Genomic DNA, 19,843 nt, shown 5'->3' with positions numbered 1-19,843 from the left:
ATAAGGATTTTTTTTCCTGACAGTGAGAACAATCAACCGATGGAACAGAAGTTGCCTTCGGAAGTTGTGGGAGCTTCATCCCCACAACTTTCAAGAAAAGACTGGACTGCCATTTGTCAGAAATGGTGTGGGGTCTCCTGTTTGGGCTGGGGGTTGGACTAGATGGCCTCTAAGGTCCCTTCCAACTCTGTTAATCTAAATTCAGAAATTGCGAGAGCTTCATCCCTGGAAGCTTTCAAGAAGAGGCTGGACTGCCATCTGTCAGAAATGGTGTAGGGTCTCCCGCTTGGGCGGGGGGTTGGACTAGATGACCTACAAGGTCCCTTCCAACTCTGTTAATCCGTTAATCCTTACTAGTCCATACCAGCCATTGAGTGCTTTATTGAGTTTGGAATTGGAACCCCTTGAAATAGAAAAAGGGAAATGTTCGTGGAGATTGCCCCAATTCTTCCTCACCGTATACTTTTATTTCCTCTAAATACATGTGCCACTCAGTTTCCAGATTGGCGCATATTTTTTAGAGGGAATAAAGTACATTTCCGGCGCATATTTTTGCCGCCAGATCGATTTCTCCACCCAGCTCCCCATACCTCGTTTCTTCCATCTCTTCATGGCAGTTCGGATTTGCCTCCGAAGAATCCGATTTTTGCTCCGCGTGGCGTAGTACAGGGCATCGTGGTCAGTCTTGTCCTTCAAAGCCACATTGGCACCGTTCTGCAGGAGAAGGTCAGCTGCCTCCACGCCCCCGTTTTCACAGGCAAGGATGAGAGCTGTCCTGGACAAAATGGGTAGAAACCGTGTTAACAGATTAACAGAGTTGGAAGGGACCTCGTAGGTCATCTAGTCCAACCGCCCACCCAAGCAGGAGACCCTGCACCCTTTCTGACAGATGGCAGTCCAGTCTCTTCTTGAAAGCCTCCAGTCAATGGAGCTCCCATAACTTCTGAAGGCAACTTCTGTTCCACTGGTTGATTGTTCTCACTGTCAGAAAATTCCTCCTTATTTCCAGGTTGAATCTCTCCTCGGTCAGTTTCCATCCATTATTCCTTGTCTGGCCTTCAAAGGTGCTTTGGAAAATAGCTTGACCCCCCCCCACCCTCGCTCCTCTCTGTGGCAGCCCCTCAAATATTGGAAGACAGAGGAGAGGAGAGCAGTGGAAATCTATGGGCCGGTCCTCGGGACAGAAGAAACACCGCTGCTAGTGAAGCTCCGCCCTAACTCTGGGGATCAAAGGCAGGGTGGGGCAGAGAGGAATAGATGTGGTAGACAACTATTCATCTCCCGGACGGACAGACTTTTTAGCCTGTGAGGTAAACTTTTGCTGGGGCTGCCGGCGCTCCTAATGAAAGGAATCTTTTGCGTTCACGTCAGAGGGTTTGTCATGTTTGGGGACCTGGCTCAGACCACTTCTCTAGGCTACTAAACCTTTTGCCTCTCCCGATTCCAGGCTGCCGGATTCCGCGGCCTGCCTCGCAGGGTGGTCGCCGCAAAGGAGAGAGACTCACTTGCCATCCTTATCTGCGAGGTCGACCTTGGCGCCCCTCTGGAGCAGCTGAGAGCAGATGGCCGTCTGGTTCCCCTGAGCCGCGATCATCAGGGGGGTGCGGTCATTCTGGAGCCAAAAGGAGAAGCCAAGAACTCAATTTTGGGCCCAAAAAAAGCGGGGGGGGGGGAAGAAAAGGACCAAAGCAAAGATGAGCCGCTGCTGGTTCCAGAACCCACTTGCTTTTTCCAATTAGCAACCCAGTTGGAAGATCATTTAAAAGCAATTTATTAGAGTACTTTGATTAAATTGGGAGGGTGTCTCCCTATGAAAAAGGGGGAAGCTTTTAAAAATTTATGCTCACTTTTATAGTTAGCACAACAAAGAACTTCAGTAGCTATATTGGTTTAGAAATGGTGCCGTTGATGAGCCTCGGTGGCGCAGTGGTGAGAATGAGGTACTGCAGGCTACTTCTGCTGACTGCCGGTGGCAGTCGGAGATCGAATCTCACCAGGCTCAAGGTTGACTCGGCCTTCTGTCCTTCCGAGGTGGATAAAATGAGGACCCAGATTGTTGGGGGGCAAGAGGCTGACTCTGTAGAGAGGGCTGGAAAGGCACCGTGAAGCAGTAGATAAGTCTTAAGTGGTATTGCTATTTTTCCTTCCTTCCTTCCTTCCTTCCTTCCTTCCTTCCTTCCTTCCTTCCTTCCTTCCTTCCTTCCTTCCTTCCTTCCCTCCCTCCCTCCCTCCCTCCCTTCTTCCTAAAGGTTGACTCAGCCTTCCGTCCTTCTGAGGTGGGTAAAATGAGGACCCAGATTGTTGGGGGGCAAGAGGCTGACTCTGTATACCGCTTAGAGAGGGCTGTAAAAGCACTGTGAAGCAGTAGATAAGTCTTAAGTGGTATTGCTATTTTTCCTTCCTTCCTTCCTTCCTTCCTTCCTTCCTTCCTTCCTTCCTTCCTTCCTTCCTTCCTTCCTTCCTTCCTTCCCTCCCTCCCTCCCTTCTTCCTAAAGGTTGACTCAGCCTTCAGTCCTTCCAAGGTGGGTAAAATGAGGACCCAGATTGTTGGAGGGTAAGAGGCTGACTCTGTGTACTGCTTAGAGAGGAGGGATAGCACCATGAAGAGGGATATAAGTCTAAGTGCTATTGCCTAAGTGCTTTTATATATATATTACTCAACAGGGCCGGTTTAGCTCTGCCTGGTAAGGCCTGTTATTAAGAACACAGAGCCTGCAATTACTGCAGGTTCAAGCCCGGCCCAAGGTTGACTCAGCCTTCCATCCTTTATAAGGTAGGTAAAATGAGGACCCAGATTGTTGGGGGGGCAATAAGTTGACTTTGTATATAATATACAAATAGAATGAGACTATTGCCCTATACATTGTAAGCCGCCCTGAGTCTTCGGAGAAGGGCGGGGTATAAATGTAAACAAAAAAAAAAAAAAAACCAGTTTCAATTTCATTAAAATATATAAAATACATATTTAAATATTTCTTGGCAAAGATGAGGAACATCAGAAGTAGTTTTCGTCTGCCCATTCCGCCTTGCTAATATGTAAAATTAACAGAGATAAACTGAAATGGGAAAGTTTATCTTTACATAACTAGCATTATGACCTGAAAGTGAGAGTTTTTCCATTTTCCCAGTAATGAAAGTAAAATTTACTACAGTCGTGTAAAAAGAAAAAAAAGGAAAAAAAAGATAATCCCAGCTCATTAAAAAAAAGCGCCTTCCATTAATCAAAATTAGTCGATGGGGGGAAAAAACTCTTTAACGACTAAGTTAGTTAAATGACTTTTACCTTATCCGTGACGTCAAGGAAGGCTTCTTGGTCACAGAGAAGCAAGACACTGGAGGCACAGCCAGATAAAGCTGTTGGTGGAATTAAAAAAGGGGTTGAAAACGTTTGAAAATCTCAGATTTTTTACCAGGTACCCATAATAGTAAATGCAATTTTCAGGACCAAAGAAGGTTAAAAAAAAAGAAACTTGTAGCAAATTTGACTAATCTCTAAAAGACAACGGTAAAGGTTCCCCTCACACATACGTGCTAGTCGTTCCCGACTCTAGGGGGCGGTGCTCATCTCCGTTTCCAAGCTGAAGAGCCAGCGCTGTCCGAAGACGTCTCCGTGGTCATGTGGCCGGCATGACTCAATGCCAAAGGCGCACGGAACGCTCTTCCCTTCCCACCAAAGGTGGTCCCTGTTTTTCTACTTGCATTTTTTACCTGCTTTCGAACTGCTAGGTTGGCAGAAGCTGGAACAAGGAATGGGAGCTCACCCCATTACTGGGCACTAGGGATTCAAACCACTGAACTGCCGACCTTTTGATTGACAAGCTCAGCCTCTCTTACCCACTGAGCCACCTTACCTAATCTTGACTAATCTCTGCCAAACACCATAAACCCGTGATGGTGAACCTATGGCACATGTGCCAGAGGTTGCACACAGAGCCCCCTCTGTGGGCAGGTGCACCGTCGCCAGCTGCTCTTCTGGTCTCTGGCGCACCTGCCAGCTGGTTTTCGCAGGTGCTGGAGCGCCAGAAAATGGCCTGAAAAGGGTCCAAAAATAGGCCATTTCTTGGGTGGTTTCCCAGGCTGTTTTCTGGGCTGTTTTCAGGCTGTTTTGGGGGCCGTTTTCAGGCTGTTTTCTGGGCTGTTTTCAGGCTGTTTTCTGGACCGTTTTCAGGCTGTTTTCTGGACCGTTTTCAGGCTGTTTTCTGGGCTGTTTTCAGGCTGTTTTTGGGGCTGTTTTCAGGCTGTTTTCTGGGCTGTTTTTAGGCTGTTTTTGGGGCTGTTTTCAGGCTGTTTTGGGGGCTGTTTTCAGGCTGTTTTTGGGCCATTTTCAGGCTATTTTCTGGGCCGTTTTCAGGCGGTTTTTGGGCTGTTTTCAGGCTGTTTTCTGGGGCGTTTTCAGGCGGTTTTTGGGCTGTTTTCAGGCTGTTTTCTGGGCCGTTTTCAGGCTGTTTTTGGGCTGTTTTCAGGCTGTTTTCTGGACCATTTTCAGGCTATTTTCTGGGCCGTTTTCAGGCTGTTTTCAGGCTGTTTTGGGGCCATTTTCAGGCTGTTTTCTGGGCTGTTTTCAGGCTGTTTTGGGGCTGGTTTCAGGCTGTTTTGGGGGCTGTTTTCAGGCTGTTTGGGTGGCTGTTTTCAGGCTGTTTTGGGGCCATTTTCAGGCTGTTTTCTGGGCTGTTTTCAGGCTGTTTTTGGGGCTGTTTTCAGGCTGTTTTGGGGGCTGTTTTCAGGTTGTTTTTGGGCCATTTTCAGGCTGTTTTCTGGGCTGTTTTCAGGCTGTTTTTGGGGCTGTTTTCAGGCTGTTTTCTGGGCTGTTTTCAGGCTGTTTTCTGGGCTGTTTTCAGGCTGTTTGGGTGGCTGTTTTCAGGCTGTTTTTGGGCCATTTTCAGGCCATTTTCTGGGCCGTTTTCAGGCTGTTTTTGGGCTGTTTTCAGGCTGTTTTCAGGCTGTTTGGGGGCCATTTTCAGGCTGTGGGCTGTTTTCAGGCTGTTTTGGGGCTGTTTTCAGGCTGTTTTCTGGGCTGTTTTCAGGCTGTTTTGGGGGCTGTTTTCAGGCTGTTTTCTGGGCTGTTTTCAGGCTGTTTTCTGGACCGTTTTCAGGCTGTTTTGGGGACTGTTTTCAGACCATTTCCTGGGCTGTTTTCAGGCCATTTTCTGGGCTGTTTTCAGGCCGTTTTCTGGGATGTTTCAGGCCGTTTTCTGGGATGTTTTCAGGCTTTTGATGTGCCGTTTTCAGGCTATTTTGGGGGCATTTTCAGGTTGTTTTTGGGGGCGTTTCCTGGGCATTTTGGGGGCATTTTCAGGCTTGTCTTTGGCCTGAAAACGGCCCCCAAAATGGTCAAAAACAGGCTGCTTTTCAGGCTGTTTTCAGGCAAAAAACCCTCCAAAACCGACTTGAAAACAGCCAAAAAAACGGCCAAAAAACAGGCATGTGCGCACCAGTCTGGCGCTCTGGTGTGCACACACGCACATGTGTTCCGGTTTGAGCACTCGGTGCCAAAAAAGGTTCACCAACACTATCATAAACCCTAAATTCCACTTTTTAAAAAAATAAAAATAAAATAAAAATAAAGGAGGAATGTATCTTGTACTCAAAAGTAAGCCTCTGTGAGATCCATAGGACTAAAACCACTAGCCGCCAATTATTATCCTCGTTAATTTCAGCCATCTGTACGATACCATAGAATTTTACATAAAATGGGCGTTAGTGAACTTTACTTATTAAATTTATATGCACCTCATCTCGCTTGTCTTCCATTTGTAACCCTTCCCTCCTGCTTTTTCCATCTTTCTTCTCAACTCACTGTCCCATCACAATTTTAATTTGTTTGGCATATGGCATCTACAGGGGTCATGCAACCACTGATATACAAATGTAGTTTAAAGAGATAGATGATAGATGATAGATAGATGATAGGTAGATAGATAGATAGATAGATAGATAGATAGATAGATAGATAGATAGATAGATAGATTATAGATGATGATAGATAAATAGAGAGAGAGAGAGAGAGAGATAGCTTTATTTAAATATATGGTTTTATCTTAATTTAATATTTGATTTTAATTTAATATTTTAACCTATATTGTATTGTCCATTAGTTAGATGATAGATAGACAGATGACAGATAGAACGATAGATGACAGAAGATAGATTGATAGTAGATAAGATAGAAGATGGAGATAGAAGGTAGAAGGTAGAAGGTTGATTGAAGATAGATTGATTGATTAATAGATTGATTGATAGATTGATAGATAGAAGGTAGATGATAGAAGATAGAAGGTAAATGACAGAAAGATAAGTAAGTAAGAAAGATAGATAGATAGATACATAGATAGATATAGATATATAAATATATGGTTTTATCTTAATTTAATATATGATTTTAAGTTAATATTTTATCCTATAATGTAATGTCCATTAGTTAGATGATAGATAGAAAGATGACAGAACGATAAATGATAGAAGATAGATTGATAAAAGATGGAGATACAAGATAGAAGGTAGAAGTTTGATAGAAGATAGATAGATAGATAGATAGATAGATAGATAGATAGATAGATAGATAGATAGATAGATAGATAGATAGATAGATAGATAGATAGATAGATAGAAGGTAAATGACAGAAAGGGAAGGAAGGAAGGAAGGAAGGAAGGAAGGAAGGAAGGAAGGAAGGAAGGAAGATATATTAATCTAAGATAAAATAATAATAAAATCACCATTACACGGAGTCATTGAATTACAATTAGTTCTCCCAGCATAACTACTGTAGTTCACAAGAAAAACCCAAAACAGCTGCACAGGTTTGGTACAAAACTTTCTGCTACCCAGTTGCAATTTTAATATCATCATAAGCGGAGCAATTAACTAACTGAGGAATAATTTATCTACCCCATGTTTAACTAATTTAATGTATGTGGGTTGATGATTAAATGTAAATCAAATTCAAAATTTGTCCAGGTTTACATTTTCTCACCCTTGTCTAATGTCTGCGTCTCCCCAGATCTGCCAGTAAGCATTTTTGCAAAAAAAAAAGAGAGAGAGAGAGAGAGAGAGATTTTGCAACCCTGGGCTAAATGGCAAAAAAATGCTTGTTTCGCAAGCTGTGTCAGCTCAGCCACTGAGGTTCCTGACTACAGCTTTAAAAGAAACTATAATTAAATAAACCATGGCTTAGCGCAAGGTGGGAAAGCATGAGTAGGGTTTTAAAAAAAAATACTGGCTGGACTCCCGGAGTTTGAAGGCATAGAAAAAAATTGCAGCAATACATGAAAGATCATTATTAAATACTGTAAATAAGTAGCGCGAAAATAGTCGTATGGCAAGTATTCCTCCAAGTTCTGCTGACAGGGGATTAAAGATGTAAGTGAGGTAATTTAAAATCGGCATTTACTTAAAACCAAGCATGAAATTATAGCGAGGCAATTAAGAGGATTTAGGATGGAAGCTCAAAGCTGCATCAGTTTATAACTATCTATCTATCTATCTATCTATCTATCTATCTATCTATCTATCTATCTATCTATCTATCTATCTGTTGTGACCCAGACCCAAGTAGGTAGCAACAAACTCAGTCCGTGATAAAATAAACTTTATTCGAACAGCTGGGAATTACTTCATTCCCAGCATAGTTCAACTCAAACGAAAACAAAGGCCTCCCAAACACAAATCCTTCAGTTATCTCACAAACCTTAGTCCAATTAGGCAAACTGCCCAAGGCCCTTCCTGATAAATGTCCAGAAGTCACAAAAACAAAGATATTCACGAAGCAGAGGATGGAGCTACAACGTTGTTTTCTGGCAAAGCTGGAACACCGATGCTGGTCTGCTTTAATTAAGCCTTATGAGAGGGGCCAATCATCGCTGGAAGGGACTTGGAGGTCTTTTAGACCACCCCACTGCTCAATCAGGAGATCCTTCTCTCCTGCTCTTTCTCCTTCTCTATTGTCCTTCTCCTCAAATAATAGGTCCTAGTCTAACCCCTGGTCAAGCAGGAGATCCTTCCTCTCCTTCTCTATTGCCCTTCTCCTCAGAATAATAGGTCCTAGTCTAACCCCTGGTCAAGCAGGAGATCCTTCCTCTCCTTCTCTATTGCCCTTCTCCTCAGAATAATAGGTCCTAGTCTAACCCCTGGTCAAGCAGGAGATCCTTCCTCTCCTTCTATTGCCCTTCTCCTCAGAATAATAGGTCCTAGTCTAACCCCTGGTCAAGCAGGAGATCCTTCCTCTCCTTCTCTATTGCCCTTCTCCTCAGAATAATAGGTCCTAGTCTAACCCCTGGTCAAGCAGGAGATCCTTCCTCTCCTTCTCTATTGCCCTTCTCCTCAGAATAATAGGTCCTAGTCTAACCCCTGGTCAAGCAGGTAGATCCTTCCTCTCCTTCTCCTTCTCTATTGTCCTTCTCCTCAGAATAATAGGTATTCTAGTCTAACTTGGAGGTCTTCTAGTTTAGCCCCCTGGTCAAGAAGGAGATCCTTTCCTTCTCCTTCTCCTTCTCCTCCTGATAAATTCAAGACATAGATGAAGCAGAAGACAAAGCTAACAATGTTGTTTTCCAGCAAAGCTCAAAGGTCGTTGCTGGTCTGTTTTAAGCCTTACGGGAGGGGCCAATCATCTCTTGGCCTTACTCCTGAGTTGTCCTCTCTGCTTGAGCTGCTCTTGCCTTCTGGCAGCTCTTCTCATGCGTGCATTAGGAACAGGCTCCTCCTGTTCCTCTGCCTCACTATTGTCAGTCTCTGGAGGCTCTGGAGTCTGCACCTCACTTCCTAATGGCCCTGGCCTCACCTCAGCCTCATCTCTGTCCAACTCAGTTGCCAGCTCCGTAGGCTGCTGACAGACCACAACACTATCTATCTACTCCCTCTCATATTTGGATAGACCAGGTTGCTTTGATAGGGGAAAAAAAACACCATTTAATCTCTCCCCTGGTACACCTGACAAAGCGAGGAGAACCTGTGGCTTAGAGGTTAATACATCTGCCTAATATGCAAGCAAGCCCAGGTTCGAATCCCAGAAGGGTTCTGTGGGAGGCCTCTGCAAAACTTTACATCTAAGCAATTGGTGCTCACCTTTTTTGAAAAGGTAAGAGCAGCTTGGTTTACCTGTTAGTTGTTGTGGTTCGCCAGCAGCCTGCAGAACTGGCAGTGGAGTCAGATAGCGATGAGGCTGAGGAAGAAAATGGGCTGGGGGAGGCCCGGATGAGGGCTCTGCGTTGGAGGCAGAGATGGGGCCAGGGCCATCTGGGAGTGATGTGCGGACTCCGGAGCCTCCAGAGGCTGACAGTAGTGAGGCAGAGGAACAGGAGGAGCCTGTTCCTAGTGCACGCATGAGAAGAGCTGCCAGAAGGCAAGAGCAGCTCAAGCAGAGAGGACGACTCAGGAGTAGGGCCAAGAGATGATCGGCCCCTCCCATAAGGCTTAAAAGACCAGCAACAGCGTTTGGGCTCTTTGCCGGAAAACAACGTTGATAGCCTTGCTCCTTGTCTTGCTGCATTTATTTCTTGTCGACTTCTTCTGCTTTTGAACTTTTGCCAAGAAAAGCCTTTGCCAGTTTGCCTCATTAGACCACAGTTGGTGATAAGACCGAAGAATTGTGTTAGGAAGAATTTGTTTTGATTTAGTTTGGACGACGCTGAGAATGAGTTAATTCTCAGCTGTTCTAATAAACTCTATTTGTTTTTGAACTGATTGCGTCTGCTACTACCTACTTGGGCCTGGGTCACAATATTAGTTTTCTTATAGAAGCTGTGAATGCAAGAGAGCTGACCAACCTCCCTCAACAGATGATGGATCTCTGCAGGCCTCACACACCCTCGAAACACACCAGGGCTTGTCCCAGCTTGTCCCGATGATACTTTTCAAAATGATAGCAGATTTTATGGGCCAATCCTAGCATACTATCGATGTATTTGCAGGATGAGATCCTAGTTTGCCTTGAAGGATCGCAGCTGCATAAACGTGGGGTAACGTAACCCTGGAGTTCCCAACCACACACCTTGATGTTGTGAAACTGACTAGATCGTGTTCCCTGATAAAATGCAATTATGAAATGGAGGAGAAGAACCAAGCCTTCTCAGGAGAAGTTACTCAGAGGCTGCAATAACCCTTGTGAATCTCGGCAGGTTGACAGAGCCCGGATGGTCTTGGAAGCCAAGAAGGATCCAATTTAATTAGGGTTTGAATGGGATGGGAGACCACCTGGGGGCTTATATAACAATTCAAATAACAGAAAGAACAACGGAAAAAGAAAGTTGGGAAGGGACCTTGGAGGTCTTCTAACCTAGAGGTTCCCAACCTTTCGGACCTCAGGGACCACTAAATTCATAATTTTAAATCCCGCGGACCACTAATATGATCTGCCTAATGACCAGCTGGGTGGGCGTGGCTGTGTGGTCATGTGACTGGGTGGGCGTGGCCAACTCGATGTCGCTCACATCGAGGGGCACCTCGCCAGCCTCTACTCACCCCTCCCCTGCCAGCCACTCCTCACCTGCCCGCCCGGGCTCCTTAGGGCCCCAACAGGAAGCAGTTGTTGGAGCTAAGCAGCCACCACGCGAAAAGAGTTGGCAAAACAGCTCAGTTCAAATTGGATCTGGCCAAGAAGGAAGCTCAGCAGAAGCACCTCACTGAGGACTAGGAGCATTAGGCTTTCCAAGCAGAGGGAAGACCTGCGGGAGTGCAAGGCCAGGTACCGGCGCCTGGAGGCTCAGCGGGCTGACATGGTCAGCCAGTTCCAGGCCATGATGCAGTCCCACTGGAACGAGGCCCTCCGGCTCTTCGCCACCAGCGGCTCTTCCCTGCAGCCTTCTCCGAAAACCCCACACCAGGAGGCTGAAGCAGACCCCAAGTCGGAATTCCTGCCCACCTCCGACCCACACAAAAAGACCCCAAAGGGGGAGACTCTCTGCAGCAACACAAACATTCATTGCACGTATCCGTCCCAGGGCCCGTAGTTTGAGAACCCCTGATTTAGTGCAATATTAAAAAATGCAAATAATTTTTCTGTGGACCACCAAAATTTTCTTTTGGACCACCGGTGGTCCATGGACCACCAGTTGGTGACCTCTGTTCTAATCCGACCCCCCGCTCAAGTAGGAGACCTTATACAGGCATGTCCCCAACTTATAACAGTTCATTTAGTGACCATTCAAAGTTAAAACGGCCCTGAAAAAAAGGGACTTATGACGGTTTTTCAGTTACAACCTTTGAAGCACCCCCCACGATCACGTGATCAAAATTCAGACGCTTGGCAACTGATTCGCACTTGCGACCGTTGCTTTGTCCTGGGGTCACGTGATTCCCCATTTGCGACCTTCCGGCAAGCAAAGTCGGCGGGGAAGCCAGATGGACTTCACAACCAGGCTACTAACTTATCCGCTGCAGGGATTCATTTAACAACGGTGGCGAGGAAGGTCGTAAAAAAGGGGCAGAACTCACTTAACAAATGTCTCACGTAAGAACAAAAACATTAAATAAATTGGGCTCCATTGTGGTGGTACGTCGGGGACTACCTGTACCAGTGTAGCTGTCCAGTCTATTTTTGAAAACTTCCAGTGATAGGAGCAGCTGTTAAAAAAGCCAACACAATTCTGGGCTGCATAAACAGAGGGATAGAATCAAGATCACTTGAAGTGTTAGTGCCACTTTATGATGCCTTGGTAAGGCCACACTTGGAATATTGCAATCTATTTTGGTCGCCGCGATGTAAAAAAGATGCTGAGACTCTAGAAAGAGTGCAGAGAAGAGCAACCAAGATGATTAGGGGACTGGAGGATAAAACATATGAAGAACGGTTGCAGGAACTGGGTATGTCTAGTTTAACAAAAAGAAGGACCAGGGGAGACATGATAGCAGTGTTCCAATATCTCAGGGGCTGCCACAAAGAAGAGAGAATCAAGCTATTCTCCAGAGCACCTGAGGGTAGAACAAGAAACAATGGGTGGAAACTAATCAAAGAAAGAAGCAACTTAGAACTAAGGAGAAATTTCCTGATAGTTAGAACAATTAATAAGTGGAACGACTTGCCTGCAGAAGTTGTGAATGCTCCAACACTGGAAATTTTTAAGAAAATGTTGGATAACCATCTGACTGAGATGGTGTAGGGTTTCCTGCCTGGGCAGGGGGTTGGACTAGAAGGCCTCCAAGGTCCCTTCCAACTCTGTTGTTATGTTATGTTATGTTATGTTATGTTATGTTATGTTATGTTATGTTATGTTATGTTATGTTATGTTATGTTATGTTATGTTATGTTATGTTATGTTATGTTATGTTATGTTATGAGCACCCACAGCATCTGTAGGCAATTCATTCCTCTAGTTAACTGTTCTCACCGTTAGGAAATTTCTCCTGAATTCCAGGTTGCTTCTCTCCTTGAGTAGAATAGAATAACAGAGTTGGAAGGGGACCTTGGAGGTCTTCTAGTCCAGCCCCCTGCTTAGGCAGGAAACCCTACACACCACTTCAGACAAATGGTTATCCAACATCTTCTTTAAAACTTTAAAACTTCCAGGGTTGGAGCGTTCACAAGTTCTGGAGGCAAGTTGTTCCACTGATTTAATTGTTCTCACTGTCAGGAAATTTCTCCTTAGTTCTAGGTTGCTTCTCTCCTTGGTTAGACTAGACAAGACTAGACTAGGACTCTGAATAGAATAGAATAGAATAGAATAGAATAGAATAGAATAGAATAGAATAGAATAGAATAGAATAGAATAGAATATGGAATGGAATAGAATAGAGTGGAATAGAATAGAATAGAATAGAATAGAATAGAATAGAATAGAATAGAATAGAATAGAATAGAATAGAATAGAATAGGATTCAGGATAGGATAGGATAGGATAGGATAGGATAGGATAGGATAGGATAGGATAGGATAGGATAGGATAGGACAGGACAGAACAGAACAGAACAGAACAGAACAGAACAGAGCAGAACAGAACAGAACAGAATAGAATAGAATAATAGACTGGAAGAAGAATAGAATAGAATAGAATAGAATAGAATAGAATAGAATAGAATAGAAGAGAAGAGAAGAAAAGAGAAGAGAAGAGAAGAGAAGAGAAGAGAATAACAGAGTTGGAAGGGACCTTGGAGGTCTTCTAGTCCAACCCGACAAGACCTAAGTTTAACTCACAGAATCATCTATTGTAATGTCCTTCCTGTCAAAGACTACTTCAGCTTTAATTGCAATAATACAAGGGCAACCAATAGATTTAAACTTAATGTTAACCGCTTTAATCTAGATTGCAGAAAATATGACTTCTGTAACAGAATCGTCAGTGCTTGGAACACTTTACCTGACTCTGTGGTCTCTTCCCATAATCCTAAAAGCTTTAACCAAAAACTTTCTACTATTGACCTCACCCCATTCCTAAGAGGACCATAAGGGGCGTGCATAAGCGCACAAACGTGCCTACCGTTCCTGTCCTATTGTTTTTCTTTTCTTCTTCCTATATATGTTTATATGGTTATATACTATATAATCTTTTTGTATGATGTGACAAAATAAATAAATAAATAAATAAACCCCCTGCTTAGGCAGGAAACCCTGCACCACCTTCAGACAAATGGTTATCCAACATCTTCTTAAAAACTTCCAGTGTTGGAACATTCACAACTTCTGGTGGCAAGCTGTTCCGCAGTTTAATTGTTCTCACTGTCGGGAAATTCTCTCTCAGGTTGCTTCTCTCCTTTCCATCCATTGTTTCTTGTTCTGCCTTCAGGTGCTCTGGAGAATAGCTTGACCCCCACCCCACCCGTTCCTCCTCTCTGTGGCAGCCCCTCAAATACTGGAAGATGCTATCATATCTCCTCTAGTCCTTCTTTTCATTAGACTAATTAACCAATCCAATTCCTTCAACCTAAATAAATTTGAGGCTTCAGCCTCCTAAACCTCTGTTGTTCTTTGCAGTCTCAACATCTTTTTTTGTAAGAAAGACAAAAGTGCTTCTATCCTAAGGGGGGTGGGGGGGTGGGATCTAAAGCCACCAGGAGCTCAAACTAGATTCAAGAGACTTCCTGGCGACCTGGTAGAATCCCTGGGAAAACTTAATATTCATGTTTAAGTTCTGCTGAGTTGTGCGCAACTGAAGACGATCAACGGGCTGTTTAAAAAGCAGCAACCGCCACGCCTCTTCTGCGGTTGCAAAAAAGCCGTCGCACTTGGAAGAAAGATTTAATTTTTGGGGCCTCCTGCACGGAGGAGGAAAGTCCTAGAAGTTCACAGAATCCGAGGGCTGGAAGAGACCTTGGAGGTTTTCTAGTCCATCCTCTGCTGGTTTAGATTAGGCAAGAGTCCAAAGGCAGGAGATTTGACACCATCCCAGTCCAAAAATTGTGAAGTCTATTTTTGAAAAATCTCCCTTGATGGAGGACTCACTAAGTCAGGAGGAAAGCCATTGTATGAATTGTTCTAAAGTCAGGAAATTTCTCCTTAGTTCTAGATTGGATTTTTCCTTGATCAGTTTCTATCATCCATTATTCCTTGTCTGGCTTTTAGAACGCCTTGGAAAATAGCTTGACCCCCTTCCTCCTCTCTGTGGCAGCCCTTCAAATATTGGAAGATGCTCTCCTGTCTCCTCTGGTTCTTCTCTTCACTAGACCAGTTCCTGCAACAGTTCATCGTATGTTTTAGCCTTTAGTCCTCTAATCATCCTGGTTGCTCTTCTCTGCACTTTTTCTAGAGTCTCAACATCTTTTTTATAGTGTGGTGACCAAAACTGGATTCCAACTGAGGTCTTATCAAGGCATTACAAAGTTCACTTTAACAGATTAACAGAGTTGGAAGGGACCTTGTAGGTCATCTAGTCCAACCCCCCGCCCAAGCAGGAGACCCTACACCATTTCTGACAGATGGCAGTCCAGTCTCTTCTTTAAAGCCTCCAGTGATGAAGCTCCCACAACTTCCGAAGGCAACTTCTGTTCCTTTGGTTGATTGTTTGCATTGTCAGAAAATTTCTCCTTATTTCCAGGTTGAATCTGTCCTGGATCAATTTCCATCCATTCTTCCTTGTCTGGCCTTCGGATGCTTTGGAAAATAGGTTGACCCCCTTCCTCCTCTCTGGGGCAGCCCCTCAAATACTGGAAGATGCTCTCATGTCTCCCCTGGTCCTTCTCTTCAGTAGACTAGCCATGTCCAGGTCCTGCAACCGTTTTAGGTTGCTCTTCTCTGCACTTTTTCTAGAGTCTCAACATCTTTTTTATAGTGTGATGACCAAAACTGGATGCAGGACTCTAGGTGTGGCCTTACTAAGGCTTTATAGAGTGGTATTAGTACCTCCCTTGATCTTGATTGTATCCCTCTGTTAATGCAATTTAGGATTGCCTTTGGCTGAGGGATACAATCAAGAGATATGGTCTTCCCTTACCTTGGAGCTGAAGGATAAAAGTGAATCGGCGTACTACGAAATCCGGACTAAATTTTATGAATGGTTGGACAGGAAGAGGAATGCTAAGATCAGTGGTGGGATTCAAGTCGTTTAACAACCGGTTCTCTGCCCTAATGATTTCTTCCAACAACCAGTTTGCAAAACTGCTCAGAAAGTTAACAACCGGTTCTCCCAAAGTGATGCGAACTGGCTGAATCCCACCACTGGCTAAGATGAGTGGGTAGTGAATGTCTAGAAATGGGTATGCCAGTGTATGTTAAACTTGTGTGCGAGATACGATTATATTGAGTATGGATGTAGCTGCTTAGGAGGAATTAACCTATATACTTGACATGTAAGAAGTAAGGTAAATTTGTACAAAGATAAAGAAGTATATTATGTATTAGCTTAAATCTGACGACAATGTTTAAAATCAGAGACGTTAGACCATGTCCGTTGTTTTTAATTTGAATTGCTGATAAAAACTTCTTTGTTCTTTTTAAAAAGGGGTTTAGTCTTCCAAGTTTTTGGACTTGTGTTGGAGCCCAGGGAACATAACCAGGCATCCTGTAAAATAGAATAGCCCAAAGCAAAAATTTTGGAGAGAAAGGCATTGTCCCAAAGGTCCTTTTATTTTTTTTTCCAAGAGGCAACTGGACTTTCTGGTTTTTCCTTTGAAGATGTTTCGTTTCTCATCCCAGAAGCTTCTTCAGCTCTGACTGGAGGGTGGGGAATGGAAGGATTGATACTCCTTGCAGACAGCAGGTCATTTGCATGCTATTAGCGGGTCGTTGATGTCGTGTCCCACTCCTCCGCTGACGGCCGGGTCAGGGAAATCCGAATCAGGCTTGCCTCTGCAGCTCTGCCAAAGTCCTAGCAAAGTCCTCAGGGCAGGCAGGAGACCAGAAAGTGACTTCAGCAAGATATGTTTAGACTTTGCCTGACTCAGAGACTGCCAGAAAGCAGATCCTTTATATAGGCCATGGGGTGTGGCTCCATGACTCAGCACTTATCCAGGCCTGCCCCTCCCTTCCTTCTGTTGCCTCTGCCTATCAAGTCTTCTGTCACTCCAGTCGGCAGCTGTTGGCAATTGACCTCCCTCAGGCTCACATGCTGTGGAGGAGGGGGAGGGGTCTAGTTGCTCCGTTTGCCTGGGCATGGAGCCAGAGCTGGGGGCTGGAGGTACTTCCTCCTCTTCAGCCTGTCTGGGCATGGAGCCAGAGCTGGGGGCTGGAGATATTTCCTCCTCTTCAGCCTGTCTGGGCATGAAGCCAGGGCTGGGGCCGGGAGGCATACTAGGACATTCCTCCATGTTCGGAAGCAGATAAGAAGACCCCGGCTGAGGTGAGATCGGACGAGACACAACAGTTGAGGCCATTTGGAATTTCATCTGTGTCCTCAGGGTCACCCGAGTGGTGAAAATGGTTCCCGTAGTCTGCAATTTTTTCCCTCTGGAAATCCATTCCTACTCCCACACCATTCCAAGGGTGTTCACCCAGGAGTGAAATGTAAAATTTGTTACTACCGGTTCTGTGGGCATGGCTTGGTGGTGGGGGGGTGGGTGGTAATGTGACTGGGTAGACATGGATAACTTTTACTTTTTTTACTTTTAAAAAACGCTTTTAAAAGCCTCTGATGATCAGGGAACTCAGCTGGGATCGCCAGAGGAGCCTTTTAAAAGCATTTTTTTTTTACAGCCTCTTCGGCTGAAGATGTTTTAAAATACTTTGAAAGGGTTCTGACCATCCCAGCTGAATTGCCTGATCGCCAGAACCCTTTAAAAGCTTTTGTTTTTTACAACTTTTTCGGCCGAAGAGGTTGTAGAAAAAATGCTTTGAAAAGGTTCTGACGATCCCAGCTGAGCCGCGCGATCATCAGAGGCTCTTTTTTTTTTACTTTTAAAAGCATTTTTTCGGCCAAAGGTTCAGGATATTACAAGGTATGGAGACAATTTGGCAATTGGTTAGAGAAGAGATGTAGATAAATGTATTAATAGTAAACAAGAGAACGTTTATAATAAATGAAGTATGCGGAGAACGGGGAAAAAAATAAAGAAATGGGGAAAAATAAACCAACGATGAAGATCGGAGGAGTAAGAGGAAGAAGAGGAAGACACAATAGAAACATCTAGATGATACACTGAATGATTGATTATGTATGGTATGTTTGTTTATTTATAAAAAAAAATTATATATATATAAAAAAATGACGTTATATAGTTAGTCCTCAACTTACAACAATTCATTTGGTGATTGTTCAGAGTTATAACGGCAACTGAAAAAAGCTTTTCACGGTTACAACCTTTCCAGCACTCCTATGATCACATGATCAAAATTCAGACGCTCGGAAGCCGATTCACACTTACGACCGTTGCCGCGTTCCAGGGTCACGTGACCCCCCCCACCCACCCCTTCTGCCAACTTTTGACAAGCAAAATCAATGGGGAAGCCATTGATTCACTTAACAACCATGCTACTAACCTATCCACTGCAGAGATTCACTTAATAACTGGTGGTAAGAAAGGTCCTAAAATGGGGCAAAAGCTCTCTTTAACGAATGTCTCGCTTAACAGCAGAAATGTTGGGCTCAATTACGGGTCATAAGTCGAGGACTACCTGTACTTTTTTAGGACTCACCAGCCCAATGCAGAGGAGTCCGACTCTGCCCATCCACGCAATCCTCGTTTGCTCCATGCTGTGAGGGGAAAAAAAAGTATAGTTATTGTAATATACGTCTTACGTCCTGTGTAAAGGTAAAGGTTCCCCTTGCACGTATGTGCTAGTCGTTCCTGCCTCTAGGGGGCGCTGCTCATCTCCATTTCAAAGCCGAAGAGCCAGCGCTGTCCGAAGACGTCTCCGTGGTCATGTGGCCGGCACGACTCAACGCCAAAGGCGCACGGAACTCTGTTCCTTTCCCACCAGAGGTGGCCCCTATTTTTCTACTTGCAATTTTTAAGTGCTTTCGAACTGCTAGGTTGGTAGAAGCTGGGAGCGCACCCCATTACGCGGCAGCATTAGGGATTCGAACCGCTGAACTGCCGATCTTTCGATCGACAAGCTCAGCGTCTTAGCCATTGAGCCACCACGTCCTTATTGTAATATACGTCTAACGTCCCGTGTACTAAATAGCTTTTCGTGAAAAAAACGAACAGCAGTATCGTACGAAATATAAAACTACGTGTTTTTTTCCCCCCCCCACGATTAAAATCATCCCACAAAGTTGGGATGGGAACGTTGCGAAATTAAGTCACCGCCAACAAAAATAACAACTAATCTGTTTTTTTTCCCAGGTGGGATCGTCAGAACCCTTTAAAAGCATTTTAAAACATCTTCGGCCGAAGAGGTTGTAGAAAAAAATGCTTTTAAAAGGCTCCTCTGGCGATCCCAGCTGAGTTGCCCGATCATCAGAGGCTTTTAAAAGCCATTTTTTCTACAACCTCTTCCGCCGAAGAAGTTGTAGAAAAAATGCTTTTAAAAGTAAAACAAAACAAAAAAAAGTTGGCCACGCCCACCCAGTCACATCACACACACACCCAAGAAGCCCCGCCCACAGAACCGGTAGTAACAAATTTTACATGTCACTCCTGGTGGAGCCTCGCCCTGCCAACCACCCGCCGCCATCGCTACCGGTTCGACTGAACCGGGCTGAACCGGTAGCATTTCACTCCTGGAGATGCAGGAGAAAGCTGCAACTGAGCTATGCTGGAAAATGCTCCATGGACACACACACACACACACCGCCTGGCACCTGGGGTCACAAGGGGCTCCTTGGGAGGAAAGTGGTGATATTTTTACCAGCCCCGGATATCTCCGACAGCTCAGGAATGCGGCCGCGTTGGCCAGCGGGCGAGCCTGAACGGTTCCCAGCGCAACCTTGTGCAACCGCCTGGCTCCGGGTTCTTGTGCCACTGCTGCTGTTGGGTTGAAACTGCCCCTGGGGTCTCTTGCAAAACCAGGCTCTGGAAATAGCAGGACTCGGGCCCCACACCTCAGCAGCACCCCCAGGCAGATCTGTTCCTTTCTTTTGTTTGTTTCTCGCTGGAACAATCTGGGCAGCACAACGGGGAGCTGCTTCTCTTTGGGAATGGAATTGGAAAAATTACAGAATACTTAATAGTGGGAGAGGGACCTTGGAGGTCTTCTAGTCCTACCCGCTGCTCAAGGCAGGGAGATATCCTGTGCTGTTCCAGGTGAACGGTTGTGCAGTTTTATTCTTGAAAACCTCCAGGGATGGAGACCCACAACAATCACACTTGGCCAATAAAGATTCTTGGACTTTTCTGTGTCTTTAGAAGTTGTGGGAGCTTCATCCCTGGAAGCTTTCAAGAAGAGACTGGACTGCCATCGGTCAGAAATGGTGTCAGGTCTCCTGCTTGGATGGGGGGGTTGGACTAGATGACCGACAAGTTTCCTACCAACCCTGTTAATCTGTTATCTGTCAGAAATGGTGTAGGGTCTCCTGCTTGGGCTGAGAGTTGGACTAGATG

General features: G+C 44.8%; 1 protein-coding gene across 1 annotated transcript in view; it reads right to left on the bottom strand.

Moving 5' to 3' along the window:
• ANKRD35 (ankyrin repeat domain 35) overlaps positions 1 to 19,843 on the bottom strand; it is a 56,585-nt gene that overhangs the window by 20,270 nt on the left and 16,472 nt on the right. The window contains exons 5-8 of the mRNA XM_058160364.1: positions 17,994 to 18,051; positions 3,284 to 3,354; positions 1,506 to 1,612; positions 591 to 775 (exon numbers count right to left, since the gene is read on the bottom strand). Of these exons, the coding sequence (XP_058016347.1) occupies positions 591 to 775; positions 1,506 to 1,612; positions 3,284 to 3,354; positions 17,994 to 18,051 (421 nt within the window). The remainder of the gene's footprint in view (positions 1 to 590; positions 776 to 1,505; positions 1,613 to 3,283; positions 3,355 to 17,993; positions 18,052 to 19,843) is intronic.

This window comes from Ahaetulla prasina, chromosome 17 (genome assembly GCF_028640845.1).
Source record: "Ahaetulla prasina isolate Xishuangbanna chromosome 17, ASM2864084v1, whole genome shotgun sequence".
Classification (NCBI taxonomy): domain Eukaryota; kingdom Metazoa; phylum Chordata; class Lepidosauria; order Squamata; family Colubridae; genus Ahaetulla; species Ahaetulla prasina.
This window is presented reverse-complemented; position numbering and strand designations above follow the sequence as displayed.